Genomic DNA, 15,281 nt, shown 5'->3' with positions numbered 1-15,281 from the left:
ACAAACACCACTCACTAACTATAAAAACAACAGCCAAAATGGAGACACACAACAGTACTTGAACAGCTATTCAAGCTCTTATAATGAAAAAGAAGGAAGAAAAGGGCCTGGGAATGATTATACAAGACAATCTGATTCTAGAAAGACACATAAATGGGTCATTTGCTTCAACATACAAGACACTATCAAATATCAGCGTGGCATCTAATTACATGGATAAGAGTATTATGAAAAAGATCATAACCACGATGATAAGACCTAGACTTGAATATGCAGCAGTGGTGTAGTCACCACATATGCAAAAGGACATCAGGACACTAGAAAGAATCCAAAGGATAGTCATAAAGAACCTTACCTATGAAGAAAGAATGGAGGAAATGGGACTACCAACTTTGAAGGATAGGTGGGAGAGAGGAGATCTAATAATGATATATAAGATGGTAAGCCATATGGAAAAGATAGGCACACAAGACCTGGTATCACTGACTGAAGATGGAGATAAAAGGACAATCTAAGATCATGAAAAGTCAATGTTTGAGGGACATTAAAAAGTTTAGCTTTCCACAAAGGGTAGTGGACATCTTTAAAGAATTGAGTGAAGAGACTGTAATAGCAGATAATGTGCATAAATTTAAGACAAGTTGAACAAACATTAATATATAATATACAGCTAGATATACACACACACACACACACACACACACACACACACACACACACACACACACACACACACACACATACATATATATATATATATGTACATATTTTAAAGAAAAATTGGATAAGTGTAGATATGGAGACGGGACCACACGAGCATAAAGCCCAGGCCCTGTAAAACTACAACTAGGTAAATACAACTAGGTAAATACACACACACACACACACATCTAAATGCAGGTATGTGACAAGGGAAAGAATGAAAGCTGATGATGACAATGTTGGTGAAGAAAGAGAATTTGAAGGCTTTGATACGGCGCAAACTTCACTATTTGATAGAGTCTTAACTATCGAACGAAATTAGATAAATTGATAAAGGAGAGTATGGGAATGAAAGAGAATGAAGAACAGGATAAAGAGCTCCAGAAATTGAAAGAAAGGATAAAAAGAGTGGAAGAAAACGAAACTAGGCTAAGAACCGAAAATGAAGAATTAAAAGTCCAAATAGCGAACTATAAGAAATTGATGGAAGAAGGACTCGGTAAAGCCGAGAAAGAAAAAGAAAAGCTAAAAGATCTAGTTAACAAACAAGAAGACAGAGTACACACGTGATTACAAACAAGTACAAGCATGGAGAATCCAAGATAAGAAAGACAAGGAATCATTTCAAGAAGTATTTCAAGAACAGTTAAAAGAAAGAGATGAAAATATGACAAGCAAAATGATAGGAGTCCTCAAGAAAAAAGAAAATTTAGTAAGAGAAATTGCGGAAAAAAAGAAGAGTCTATATTTAATATAGACCAAGAAGGGAAAAAGACGAAATGAAATCAGTAAAAGACCTACTAAAACATCTGAATGACGAGGATAGACAGAACTTAGAAGAGGAAGTAGAAGAAATCCATAGAATGGGACCATATCAAGAAGGAACAGTGAGACCAATTAAGATATTACTAAAATCACAAGCAGCAGCAGAAGAAGTACTATATAGAAAAACGAAACTCAGAGAAACAGAAGGTTGCAAAGATATATATATAAAGAAAAATAGAAACGAGGAGGAAAGGAAGAGACACAATGAACTGGTGGCAGAAGCAAGAGAAAAAAATAATGAAAGGTCAGAGGAGGAGAAGAAGGCATTTTTTTGGAGAATTATAGGAGACAGGATAAGGAAATGGTATATAAAAGAGAAAGAAGAGAAAAGAATGGAGCAAGTTTAACTAAAAATGATAAGAACAAGAGATTAAAAATGATGTATACAAACATAGATGGGATTTTATCTAGTAAATTAGAATTAAGAGATTACATAAAGAAAGAAGAACCAGATATTGTATGCCTGGTGGAAACAAAGTTAAATGAGGCAATAAAAATAGACATAGATAAAAGGTATAATATATGGAGGAGAGAGAGTGGGTAAAGGAGGAGGAGTCATGATAATGTTAAGGAAGGAGATAGTGGTAAATCAAGTGGAGTTTGGGAAGGAAAATCAGAAATACTGTATGTTAAGATGCATATTAACAAAAAGGAGTTAACAATCATTGGAACATATGTGCCACCAAAAACAAACTCATGGACTAACCAAGAATATAGAGACATGATAGATGACACAATAAGGAGTCTTACAAGAATCATTAAGGAAAGGAGAAAAGTGATATTGGTAGGAGATTTCAACTGTAAGGAGGTAGACTGGGAAAATTATGAAAGTGGTATGGGGGAAGATGCCTGGGAGATAGATTCCTGAACCTAATGATAGATAATTTGATGGTCCAAAGAGTAAAGGAAAACACAAGATTCAGAGGAAACGATGAGCCGGCAAGATTAGACCTAGTTTTTACAAGGGATATACCAATTAACGATGATATAAGATACAAGTGCCCATTGGGAAAGAGTGACCATGTAATATTAGAGATGGATATAGAAGAAGGAAAGGAAGATAGAGATGAATCATACAAAGGAGACCGATTAAATTACAGAAAGGCTGATATTGAGAATCTCAAGAACTATTTTAAAAACGTAAACTGGGAGGAGATGGAAAACTCATTAACGGTTCAAGAGAAATATAACTTATTTTTGGAAATATACAAAACTGGGGTCAGGAATATGTTCCGAAATATAGACCTAAAGAAGAAGGAAAGAAAGATTGGTTTAATGCAAGATGTGCTAGGGCAAAGGAGAAACGAGATGGAGCATGGAAAAGGTGGAGAAGAAACAGAAATCCAGAAAATAAGGAAAACTTCAAAACAGCAAGAAATGAATATGCTAAGGTGAGAAAGGAAGAAGAAAAGAACTATGAAAAGGACATTGTCGAAAATGTAAGGAACAACCAAAATTGTTCTACAGATTCATAAATGGAAAAATAAGACAAAAAGAAACAATAGAAAGGTTAAAAGGAGAAAACGGAATGGTGGAAGACCCAAAAAGTATGGCAGAACTGTTAAATAGTAAATTTCATGAGGTCTTTACTAAGGAATCCAAATTTGAAAGACCACAGGGTAATAGAGAGACTGTCTATATGAAAGAGATTAAAGTAACCAAGCTTGAAATAAAAAGTTGATGACGGAATTGGATGAGGAAAAGGCAATGGGACCGGATGAAGTCTCAGGCAGAATACTGAAAGAATGTAGGGAAGAACTAGCAAGTCCAATATACAACATCATAAAATGCTCAATAGAAAATGGAACAGTGCCAGTGGAGTGGAAAAGAGCTGAGGTGGTTCCCATATATAAGAGCGGAAGGAAGGAAGAACCTTTAAATTACAGGCCGGTATCACTAACTAGTGTAATATGCAAGATGTGTGAAAAAGTAATAAAGAAGCAATGGATCGAGTTTCTTGAAGACAACAAAATATTATCAAATAGCCAATTTGGTTTTAGAAAAGGTCGGTCATGTGTGACAAATTTATTGAGTTTCTACTCTAGAATAGTTGATAAAGTACAAGAGAGAGAGGATGGGTTGACTGTATTTATTTAGATCTAAAAAGGCTTTTGATAAAGTGCCACATGAAAGATTACTATGGAAGTTAGAGGAGAAGGGTGGCTTAAAAGGAAGCACATTGAGATGGATGAAGAATTACTTAAGGGGAGAGAAATAAGGACGATAGTTAAAGATATGAAGTCCAAGTGGAGAACAGTAGACAGCGGAGTGCCACAGGGGTCAGTATTGGCACCAATACTTTTCTCGTATATATAAATGACATGCCAGAGGAGTGAACAGCTACATAAATCTGTTTGCGGACGATGCGAAACTGTGCAGAGTCATTAAACAAAAGAGGATTGTGAAATACTACAGGAAGACTTAAACAAGATCTGGAAATGGAGCAAAAAATGGGAGATGGAATTCAATGTGGACAAAAGCCATGTCATGGAAATGGGAAAAAGTGAAAGACGACCAGTGGGAATCTATAAGATGGGAGATGGAGTAGAACTAGAAAAAGTAAAAAGGAAAAGGACTTGGGAGTGACAATGGAAGAAAATAATCAACCGGTTAGCCATATTGATAGAATTTTCAGAGACGTATAATTTGCTAAGGAATATTGGAGTAGCATTTCACTATATGGACAAGGAAATGATGAAGAAATTGATAAGTACTAAAATAAGACCTAGATTGGAATATGCAGGAGTTGTGTGGACTCCCATAAAAAGAAACACATAAGAAAATTAGAGAGACTACAAAAAATGGCTACAAGAATGGTTCCAGAATTTAAAGGGATGGCATATGAGGAGAGACTAAAGGCAATGGATCTACCAACCTTGGAGCAGAGAAGAGAGAGAGGATCTGATACAAGTTTATAAATTGATTAACGGAATGGATGAAGTGGATAATGAGAAACTGATCCTGAGAGAAGAATATGACTTTAGAAGCACAAGATCGCATAGTAAGAAACTAAGGAAGGGACGATGTCTGAGAGATGTTAAAAAATTTAGTTTCCCGCAAAGATGTGTTAAGACTTGGAACAGTTTGAGTGAGGAAGTGGTATCAGCAAAGAGTGTACATAGTTTTAAAGAAAAATTGGATAAGTGTAGATATGGAGACGGGACCACACGAGCATAAAGCCCAGGCCCTGTAAAACTACAACTAGGTAAATACAACTAGGTAAATACACACACACACACACACACACAAGGAATATGAACACAGAGTGGTGGAAAACTGTGATAGTAACCCTAAAATGTTTTACAAATTCGTAAATGGAAAATTAAATAAAAGGGAGGCAATAGAAAAAGTAAAAGTTGGGGAAGAAGTATATGAGGATGCTGGAGATATAGCTGAAATATTGAACAACAACTTTTGCAAAGTGTTTACAAAGGAGGAACATTTTACAGGAGAAAGGCCTACGGAAATAAAGCAAATGCAGGACATCATGGTTACTAAAGAAGATATAAGGAAAATTATAAGTAACTTGGATATTAATAAATCAATGGGGCCTGATGGCATATCTGGGAGGTTGCTAAAGAATGTAAGATCAATTGTTGAACCCCATATTTGATATTGTGGAAACCTCCATACGAACAGGAATAGTCCCGAAAGAGTGGAAAAGAGCTGACATTGTGCCTATATATAAGAATGGAAGTAGAATGGAACCGTTAAATTACAGACCAGTATCGTTGACTAGTATATTGTGCAAGGTATGTGAAGAAGTAATTAAAGCAAAGTGGAGTGAGTATCTAGAAAGTGAAAACATTCTGAGTGAAAGGCAGTTTGGTTTCAGAAAAGGAAGATCATGCGTATCCAATTTATTATGTTTTTATTCAAGAATGACTGACATACTACAACATAGAGAGGGATGGGTGGATGCTATCTACCTGGACTTGAGAAAGGCCTTTGATAAAGTGGCACACAATAGACTGATGTGGAAACTAAAGAAGATTGGAGGAGTAAGTGATAAACTAGGAAAATGGATGGAAAATTACTTAGTGGGAAGAGAAATGAAACAGTGGTGAAAGGAAAGAAGTAAGAGTTGAAAAAAGTAACCAGTGGAGTTCCACAAGAGTCAGTGCTTGGTCCCATCATGTTTTTGATTTATGTTAATGATATGCCAGTAGGAATTGACAGTTACATGAATATGTTTGGACGATACTAAAATTATGAGGAGAGTAAAGAATGTGGAAGATTGTAACAAGTTACAGGAAGATCTTGATAAAATATATGAGTGGAGTAAAGAGTGGCAGATGGAATTTAATATAGACAAGAACCATGTTATGAAAATGGGAAGAAGTAGATACAGACCAAACAAGGATTACAGGCTGGGTGATGAGAAAATTGAAGAGACCAATGAGGAGAAAGACTTAGGAGTAACCGTGCAAAACACTCTGTCACCGGAGAAACACATAAACAAGATATTTTGAAAACATATAACATGCTTCAAAATATTGGCCTTGCATTCCACTACCTAGATGAAGGAATGATGAAGAAGATACTATACACTTTAATAAGACCCCAGTTAGAATATGCAGCTTGTCTGGTCACCACACATGAAGAAAAATGTGAAGAAGGTGGAAAGGGTACAGAGGCTGGCAACAAGGATGGTACCAGGACTCAGGGAGTTAGACTATGAGGAAAGACTGAGGAAGCTGGGGCTGACCACATTAGAAGAGAGAAGAACAAGAGGAGACATGATAACTATGTATAAATTGGTGAACAAGATTGACATACTGGACAGAGAATTGATAAAGGTGACCACAAGTAATCATCTCCGAGGACATGGAAAAAAACTAATAAAAGACATCTGTCTAAATGACGTGAGAAAGTACAGTTTCCCGCATCATAGTATTGATAAGTGGAACAAACTGAGCAGTGATGTCGTTGATGCGGTGTGTGTCAATCAGATGAAAGAGAGATAAGACAGGAGTGGACAATAAGACAGGACACAGAGAGCTTAGCTCAGGCCCTGTAATACACAAATAGGTAAATATACACACACACACACACACACACACACACACACACACACACACACACACACACACACACACACACATATACAAGCAAAAAAGGCAAAGGATAAAGTGTGGACGAAACTTTTAAAGCAGGAAAATGACTATAATAGTCGACAGAACAAAGATACAAGAAATGAATATATTAGAGTAAGGAGAGAGGAAGAAAGAAAGTTTGAGAAGGATGTAGTGGATAAAAGCAAGGATAAACCCAAACTTTTCTACAAGTTTATAAACGGCAAAACAAAGAACAAGGAAACAATTGAAAAAATAATTAAAGAAAGGAAGACATACCAAACAGAAAAGGAAATGTGTGAAATAATGAATGAGAGCTTCAAAACAGTATTCACTGCAGATGATGATTTCACAGAACCTAATAGGACATTGGATTGCCAAGGATTACAGGAGACTGCAGTGCACAAAGAGGATATTGGAAGATTACTGGACAAGTTGGAAGTCAGAAAAGCAATGGGGCCAGATGGTGTATCAGGTTGGGTGTTAAAAGAATGTAAAGAACAATTACTGGATCTAATTTGGGAAATAATTAAAAGTTCAATAAATGAAGGGAAAGTTCCACTAGAGTGGAAGAGAGCCAACGTAATACCGATATTTATAGGAGAAAAGGCAACTGAACCCCTAAACTACAGACCAGTGTCACTTACAAGTGTTGTAGGGAAGTTATATGAAATAATTATCAAAGAAAAATAGGTTAAATTTCTAAAAGAGGAGGAAGTCATATTGAACAGACAATTTGGGTTCAGGACAGGGCGATCATGTGTATCAAACTTGTTAAGCTTCTACTCGAGAGTTATTGCAGGACTTGAAAACAGAGATGGATGGGTAGACACAGTATACCTGGACATTAAAAAGGCTTTCGATAAAGTCCCGCACAGAAGACTTCTTTGGAAACTAGAGTACATAGGAGAACTGCATGGAACCTTGCTCAAATGGACAAGAGATTATTTGAAGGATAGGGAAATGAAAACTGTGATTAGAGATACATACTCATCTTGGGATAAAGTAACTATCAGAGTGCCACAAGGGTCAGTGTTAGCCCCCATATGTTTCAAGCTTATGTAAACGACATTCACATTAGGATGAACAGTTATACAAATTTATTCGCTGATGATGCAAAGTTGCTAAGAGTTATCAAAACCAGAGAGGACTGCCTGCTGTTACAGGAAGATTTAAACAAAATGTATGAATGGAGCAAGAAGTGGAAATTGGAGTTTAATGCCAAGAAATGCCACATAATGGAACTAGGAAAGAGTAAGAGAAGACCAGCATGGAACTATTTTGATGGGGGAGGAGCAAATAATGAAGACTAAAGAGGAAAAAGATCTTGGAGTGATCATACAAGAAAATCTGAGCCCTGATAAACACATAAAGAAGATATTTGGACTATCATATAAGATGTTGGCTAATATAAGAGTGGCATTTCATTACATGGATAAAGATATGATGAAATAAATCATCACAAGCATGATACGTCCAAGAGTGGAATATGCAGCAGTGGTATGGTCTCCGAGCTCTAAAAAGGATATGAGAAAATTGGAAAGGATACAGAAGATTGCTACTAAGATGGTGTCGGAATTAAAGGATCTCACATATGAAGAATGACTGAAAGAAATGGGACTGCCAACCTTACAAGATAGAAGAGAACGGGGGGACCTAATAACAATGTATAAGATAGTAGATGATATTGAAAAAATAGACGAAGAAGACCTGGTGCTGTTGATGGAAGAAGATGGAAGGAAAAGAGGACATGAAAAGAAGATCAGGATAAGGTAGTGTGTGAAGGATATTGGAAAATGCAGTTTTTCACACAGAATGGTGGAAAAATGGAATGCATTGGATTGGATAATGGAATTGTTATAGCACATAGTGTGCATGACTTTAAAAAAAAAAAACTAGACAAATAGAGATATGGAGACAGGACATTATGAACCCTGCTCGAACCCTGTACAATACAACTAGGTAAATACAACTAAATAAGTAAATACACACACTCACTTCAGTTTCCAGCACAGTCTTCTGCTGCCTGAGGTACTTGAGCAAATCACTATTGCTCATATATTCCATCACCAGATAGGTATGGTTGGACTCGATCATCACCCCATAGGCGCGCACAATGTGGAATGATTTCAGCTCTCTAAAGTGTAAATAAATAAATACATCTGAAAAATTTGTTAATACTAAAAAAGATATTACAAATTAGTTGCAGTGCATTATGATGCATAGCCATATTAGGTTCAGTATGACTAGATTTTAAAGTATAAACTATAAGTACTATCTCCTAAATGTTTAATAAGAGGCAATGACCAGGATCTTGCAAAGAACAATTTCCTTACAAAGCACACAAAACTGCAAAGTGACAATAAAAAATAATAATTAGGAAATGAAAATCATACAAATACTATCACAGAAATCTGTATAACGGTAAACAACAAATGACACGCACAGCATCAGCCTGGCCTCTGACACCATGTCTTCCTGTGAGGTCAACTTGATGGCCAGCTTCACTGCCACAGGGACCCACTCTGAGCCCCTCTGCAGTTCTCCTTTCAGAACCAGTCCAAAGTTTCCCCAGCCCAATGGGTCCCCCCTTTTCAGCAACAGTGTTGATGGGTCCACTATATACTGTTTGGGCAACACATTGCAATCTGGAACTGAAAATACATACTGTCTTTAATCACTAACCAATGCAAATCTGGACTCTGGTTTTGAAAGCAATATTCTGAAATAAATTTTTTCTGAATGCATACTTTGCTAAATGAATAATGCAATGAGTTAAATCCACTAAAACGATGGAGAAAGGACACCAATAAGAGCATGTTTGGAAGAGTTGGCAGTGAAGGTGAAACACTGGAACAAGTGTGGAAAAGGTAGCAGTGAAGGTGGAACACTGGAACAAGTATGAAAAAGGTGGCAGTGAAGGTGGAACACTGGAGTAAGTGTGGAAGAGGTGGCAGTGAAGGTGGAACATTGGAGTAAGTGTGGAAGAGGTGGCAGTGAGGGTGGAACACTGGAGTAAGGGTGGAAGAGGTGGCAGTAAAGGTGGAACACTGGACTAAGTGTGGAAGAGGTGGCAGTGAAGGTGGAACACTGGAGTAAGTGCAGAAGAGGTGGCAGTGAAGGTGGAACACTGGAGTAAGTGCAGAAGAGGTGGCAGTGAGGGTGGAACACTGGAGTAAGTGTGGAAGAGGTGGCAGTGAAGGTGGAACACTGGACTAACTGTGGAAGAGGTGGCAGTGAAGGTGGAACACTGGAGTAAGTGCAGAAGAGGTGGCAGTGAAGGTGGAACACTGGAGTAAGTGTGGAAGAGATGGCAGTGAAGGTGGCACACTAAAGTGTGCGCAAGAAGGGAAAGTCTGAGCAGGGTGAGGTGAAGGGTCTGCTGCAGCAGTTACTGCCTTAGGGAGTAACAAGTAATAAGTTCACTGGCACACTGACTGATTGATTTATAATACAATTAAAGATGAAACATGCACATAGTAAGTAAAAGTGATGCATGATGTCAAACAAACCTCAATGTAACATTAGCAGTCAAGGTAGCATAATAATTTCTTAAAAGATTGAGGAATACATGCTTTGTTGTTCACAAGTTTCACTATTCATGAGTTATTTTGAGGTACAATCAGCTCCAGTGCAAGTTTAGGTGTACTAATTGAGTACACAATGTACTATCTGTATAGTACTATGCCTCAGGGTATAGCTGAAACATTTCATTAAAAATGAGGCCCCACGCACATAGGAAACACTATCCTCAAAATAGAATCAGCACAATAGTGTAGTAACCCCTACCTACAAGCAAAATAGCGAGTTCGATTCCCTGGCCGGGTGGAGATACTTGGGTGTGTCTCCTTTCACGTGTAGGTGCTGTTCACCTAGCAGTGAGTAGGTACGGGATGTAAATTGAGGAGTTGTGACCTTGTTGTCCCAGTGTGTGGTGTGTGCCTGGTCTCAGGCCTATCCGAAGATCGGAAACAATGAGCTCTGAGCTCATTCCGTAGGATAACGTCTGGCTGTCTCGTCAGAGACTGCAGCAGATCAAACAGTGAGTCACCCCTACCAATAGGAACCAACCCCATTCCCGACCTCCCTACATCCCATTTTCTATCTCTGGGAGGTCCCTCTCCTGATAAGAAGATGCCATTCCATGTTTCAGCGCTCGTGGTAGCTGGACCTACACTCACTTACGCCTGTATCGCCGGCTCTTAGAGCCGGTGTTTTGTCTGGGTGTTTCTTTTCAGCTATTCCTCTTGCTATTTGGCAAGAATCTTGGATTTATGGACGGATTACACTGTGCTGTGCCCTTTTTGTGTGTTTTAGTGCAGTGTGGTGCTTTTATTATGTGTGTTTATAGTGACCATATGGTGGGGGAGCCGACAGGTGTGCTCGAATATTCTCGAGTGCGTTAGTGGCCCTTTCATTCGGTGTGGGGCAAAGTGTTTGCTCATGGCATCTGCTGTTTGGCTCCCTGTGCATGTGCAGTGTTTTTAAGCCACTTTTATGGTGTTTTGACGTACTTTGCGGTCTTTTGCGTCGCCGAGTGTTGTGCGTCTCCTAAGCCCGTGTTGGGGATGATAAGGTAGTGTTTTACGTGTGATATCTTTACAGTTCATCATGCCTACTACCAAGTGCCAGTTTTCCTCTGATGGCAAAGGGTGCGCATACGAATTTTCATGCGATGGCCATGACTTGTGTGTGCCCCATCGTCCTTGTGTTTCCAAGGACTTCTTGTTTGACACTAACAAGTGTGAGAAGTGCCGAGAGAATGTGAAATTCCTCCAATCTGTGGGCAAGGTGGATAAGCTTTGCCTCCAGTACACTTTGCTGCGCCGATCATGGGAGGCGGTGCAGCGTTCGGCCAAAAGGAAGGGGAAGCATGCGGTCTGGAAGGACGAAGCCTTCGGCCTGGCTTTCATGGGCCGGGGCTCTCAGACGGCGGTCCCGTCTACCCCGTCCTCTGCTGGCCGCTCCTCCCCCCCTCGTCGGTCATAGAGGAGCCGGTACCGGGGCCATCTTCGGTACTTCACGATTCCGTGCCTGGGGATCTGTCTCCAGTGGTGCCCCCTTCCGCTCCCCCCGCCCCCCCTCGGAGCCTCTGCCTCCTAACATACACGAGCTCCTCTCGGGGATTTTGGCCCATCTCTCCTCTGCTGCTCCTCTGCCATATGCCCAGTCTTCGGCTTCTCCTTTGGTGGCGGACCCTCACCCTGCTACACCACTTCCCCTATCTAGTCCGGCGTCTCAGCCATACGGGGTGGATTTGTCCCCCTGTCTCTGACGACCCCCCTTCGGAGGAGGAGTTGGAGCCGGAGGTTCTTCCGGAGTCATGGGCTCCTGTGCCTCCAGATTGGCAGGTGTCACAGGTCGCCGGATCGACCATCTTACTCCGCCGAGATGGGGCCACCCATGGGGAGGCGGTTCCAGTGCCTGGTCAGGAGGTGTGCTGGGGGACGTTGTGCCACTCTCCTCTTCCATCCTGGCATTTCCGTCCTCTCTCTTAAGCGGCCCAGCCTACTCCTACCTTGCGGTTACCGACCGTGGACGAGCTCTCGCGCTCCCTCTCGGTCCTCTCTTTGTTTGCGGGCCTGTCTCCTCCTTCCCTTTCCTCCGAGGGTGAGGAGCCGATGCGGAGCTCGATGGGGGTGTCATGGATGGCAAGCCAGGCAGACCAGTTCCTTAAGGTGGCCAGGAACTGGTGGGTTCAGTCGGCGGAACGAGCCCAAAGTGCTCCTGTTCCCAGACCGTCAGCTAAGCCCAAGACTCCTCTACTTCCGGTCGGGGACTCTGGACGCCCAGGTGGGAGTTTGGCTGTCGGCGTGTTTTCCACCCTCCTTTCCTCCGCCCTTGGCCACCCCTTCATCGGAGATGGTGAAGCAAGCCGAAAAGGACAAGGCTTTTGCGTTGGATGCCTTTTCCTCTTTTCAGGCCTTGCTGACGGTGGAGAAGATCTTGACTGATCTGAACACACAGGTGTCCTCATCACTCCTGTGCTCAAACCTCCTGCCTCTGCTGTGCATCGCCCTCTGGCAAGGGGCTCCGGCGATGGCTTCTTCCGTCACTCAGGCTCTCTCAGCCCACTTAGCCTGCTGGAGGTAAGCCATGGCTCCTCTGCCATCTCCAGCGCAATCAGCCCTTCTCATGGGGGATCCGCTGGGAGCTTCCTTTGGGTCTACGCAGACGGTGGCGGATGCTCTTGTATTACCGTTTTACCTCCCCGTTTACCGGGGAGCTCCACCAGGCCTCGCAGGCTCTGCGAGAGTGCGTGCTTCATCGTCTCGGGCGGCCCCTCCTCGATACCAAGGCCCGTCGCGCTTCCAGAGGACCTCCAACAGATTCCTCCCCTACCCGTCAGCTTCTCGCCAGGGCCAGTCCTCTTCTCGGATAGGAGAGTTCCGCTGTGTCGGGACGGCAGTTTTTCTACCCGCAGGGCTTCAGGCCAGCCCTTTGGACTACCACCGCAGCACCCCGGGGGTCACGGCGGTGACTCTCCAGCGCTGGGTCGCCTGTCCAACGCGGCCGACAAGTGGCCGGTCGGCACGTGGGCAAGCAGGGTGGTTCGTCGGGGCCTCTCCTGGGAGTGGGCTCAAGGCTGTGCCCCGCGTCTACGAATGCCTCCTCCCTTCTCATCAACATCGCCTTAGCTCTCGGCGATATTGCAGGAGATGCTCCTCCAAGGGGTACTGGAAGAATATTCCGGCCCTGTCTTCCTGTCCCATCCCTTCTTGGTCCCTCGGCGGGACAGGCAGGACCCTCAACTGGTTGTCGACCTTTCTGCTCTCAACACCCACATCAAGTGTCATCACTTCAAGCAGGTTAGGGAGTCCCTTCTTCCACACTCTTGGCTGACCTCCCTGGACCTCACCAATGCATTTTGGCATGTGCCGATAGGTCCGCGTTTCCGTTCCTACCTGGCAGTGCAGGACCGCTCCCGTGTCCTGCGTTTTAGTCCTGCCCTTCGGTTTGAACATCGCGCCACGGGTCTTCACCAAGATCATGAAGACTCTGGCATCAATGCTGGCAGCCGTCAACATCAGAACTATAATGTATCTGGACGATTGGCTCGTCCAGGGGTCTTCGAGGGAGAAAGCCCAAGCTGCAACTGCCAGGACCATCTACATCAGCGAATCCCTCGGGTTTCACTTCAATTTCCCCAAGTCTCGTCTCGAGCCCACTCAAGATCTGCAATGGCTCAGTATGTGGTGGGATACTCGGACTTCTACCATCCGCCTGTCCGAGGACAATCGGAGGAGGGTCCTGCAGCGGGTCAGGAGGCCCTCCTAGTCCACCACCTTCACCCACCGCATGTGGACGAGGCTCATGGGCTCCTTGATGTTTGCAGCCCAGGTGACACCGCTGCGGCCTCTGTGGTGCAGGAGGCTCTGGTGGCAAGGCAACAGGGTGTTTCCTTGGGCGGCCCCGCACCGTCTGTGCCCGGTTCCACCACACCTTCACCGGCTGCTGCGTCAGTGGTTGTCTCCAGGCCTTTTGGAGACTGCGGTTCCTTGGAGGCTGTCAGCGCCACAGCTCCAAGTCTACACAGACGCTTCGGACAGCGGTTGGGGCTTCCAGGCATCCGGCGGTCGACAGGGCCGGGGATGCTGGGAGCAGGCCGACGCACAGAGGCACGTCAACGTGAGGGAGTTGACGGTGCCTCTGCTTTTCCTTCAGCAACAGGCGGACCTCCAGCAACTCCATGTAGTGGCAATCCAGTGTGTGAAGAGGATGGGCTCCTCCCGGTCAATCTCCCTCCTCAGGACATCTGAGGCCTTCTTCAACCTGGCAGCGTCGCGCCATCTTACGCTGTCAGCCGTACATGTGCCCGGCAGGGACAATGTCTGGGCAGATACGTTATCCCGCAGTGATACTTCCTCAGTGGAATAGTCGCTCGACCCGGACATTTTCAAGGATCTAGTGGAGTTGTTCGGTCTGCCCGAGGTGGACCTGTTTGCAACATCGGAGAACCATCAGCTCCCACAGTACATCACCAGGAGCGTGGTCACGGCCACAGGAGGGCCGGACTCCTTTCTCATGGATTGAAACACATGGGGGTTCGTTTATCTTTTTCCTCCCCCATCGACGACGGTGATGACGGTGGTGGTGCGCAAGCTGGAGACGTTCAGGGGCCGAGTCCTTTTCATCGCCCCTCTCTGGAAGGCCCAGCCCTGGTGCCAACGTCTACTGCTCTGGTGTCCTTCCCCTCTACCTCTCAACAGACTGGCAGTACGAGGCCATGGCGTCTGTCAGTCTGGAATATCCTCCAGCTTTCACGAGTGGAGTTTCTGCAGGCGTGCTTGAATACCTCCCTCTCGCCTGCGGTCTCCTCTGATGTCATCAAGTGGTCCAGGGATTCCACCCTCCACCAGTACGAGTCAGCATGGAAAGCTTTCCAGCTTTTTCTCCGCAACTGGCCTTTTTCCTATACAGGCAACCCCTGTTTAACGAAGGGGTTATTTTCCTAAAAAGTACTTCGTTAACCCTTTCCTTCCGGCGCTTAAACTATTTTCCCGTTTGCTATAACAGCTAAAAATGGTAAACCTAGAAATTGTCAGAAAACTGTTTGAAAACTAATAATTATTTTCTCTTTGTTATTCTGAATACAATGATGTACTTTCTAGCTCGATGTGACCTCTGAAAGTTCAGTTTATGCCTTATCAAGGATTCCTCCTCCGCCCGCTGTGTGAT

General features: G+C 43.4%; 1 protein-coding gene across 7 annotated transcripts in view; it reads right to left on the bottom strand.

The window, feature by feature from the left end:
- Positions 1-15,281, bottom strand: part of LOC123499223 (insulin receptor-like) — a 161,061-nt gene that overhangs the window by 15,838 nt on the left and 129,942 nt on the right. For 5 of the 7 annotated variants that reach the window (XR_006672936.1, XM_045246974.1, XM_045246976.1 and 2 more), the window contains 2 exons: positions 9,049-9,256; positions 8,595-8,739 (listed from right to left, as the gene is read on the bottom strand). Coding sequence is in view for 5 of the 7 variants with exons in the window: in XM_045246974.1 (XP_045102909.1) it covers positions 8,595-8,739; positions 9,049-9,256 (353 nt within the window). In the remaining 2 variants the exon portion in view is untranslated. The remainder of the gene's footprint in view (positions 1-8,594; positions 8,740-9,048; positions 9,257-15,281) is intronic. The other 2 variants (XR_006672937.1, XM_045246975.1) reach the window with 1 other exon arrangement.

This window comes from Portunus trituberculatus, chromosome 49, assembly GCF_017591435.1.
Source record: "Portunus trituberculatus isolate SZX2019 chromosome 49, ASM1759143v1, whole genome shotgun sequence".
Taxonomy (NCBI): Eukaryota; Metazoa; Arthropoda; class Malacostraca; order Decapoda; family Portunidae; genus Portunus; species Portunus trituberculatus.
Note: the sequence above shows the minus strand (reverse complement) of the source record. Positions and strands in the feature narration are given on the sequence as shown.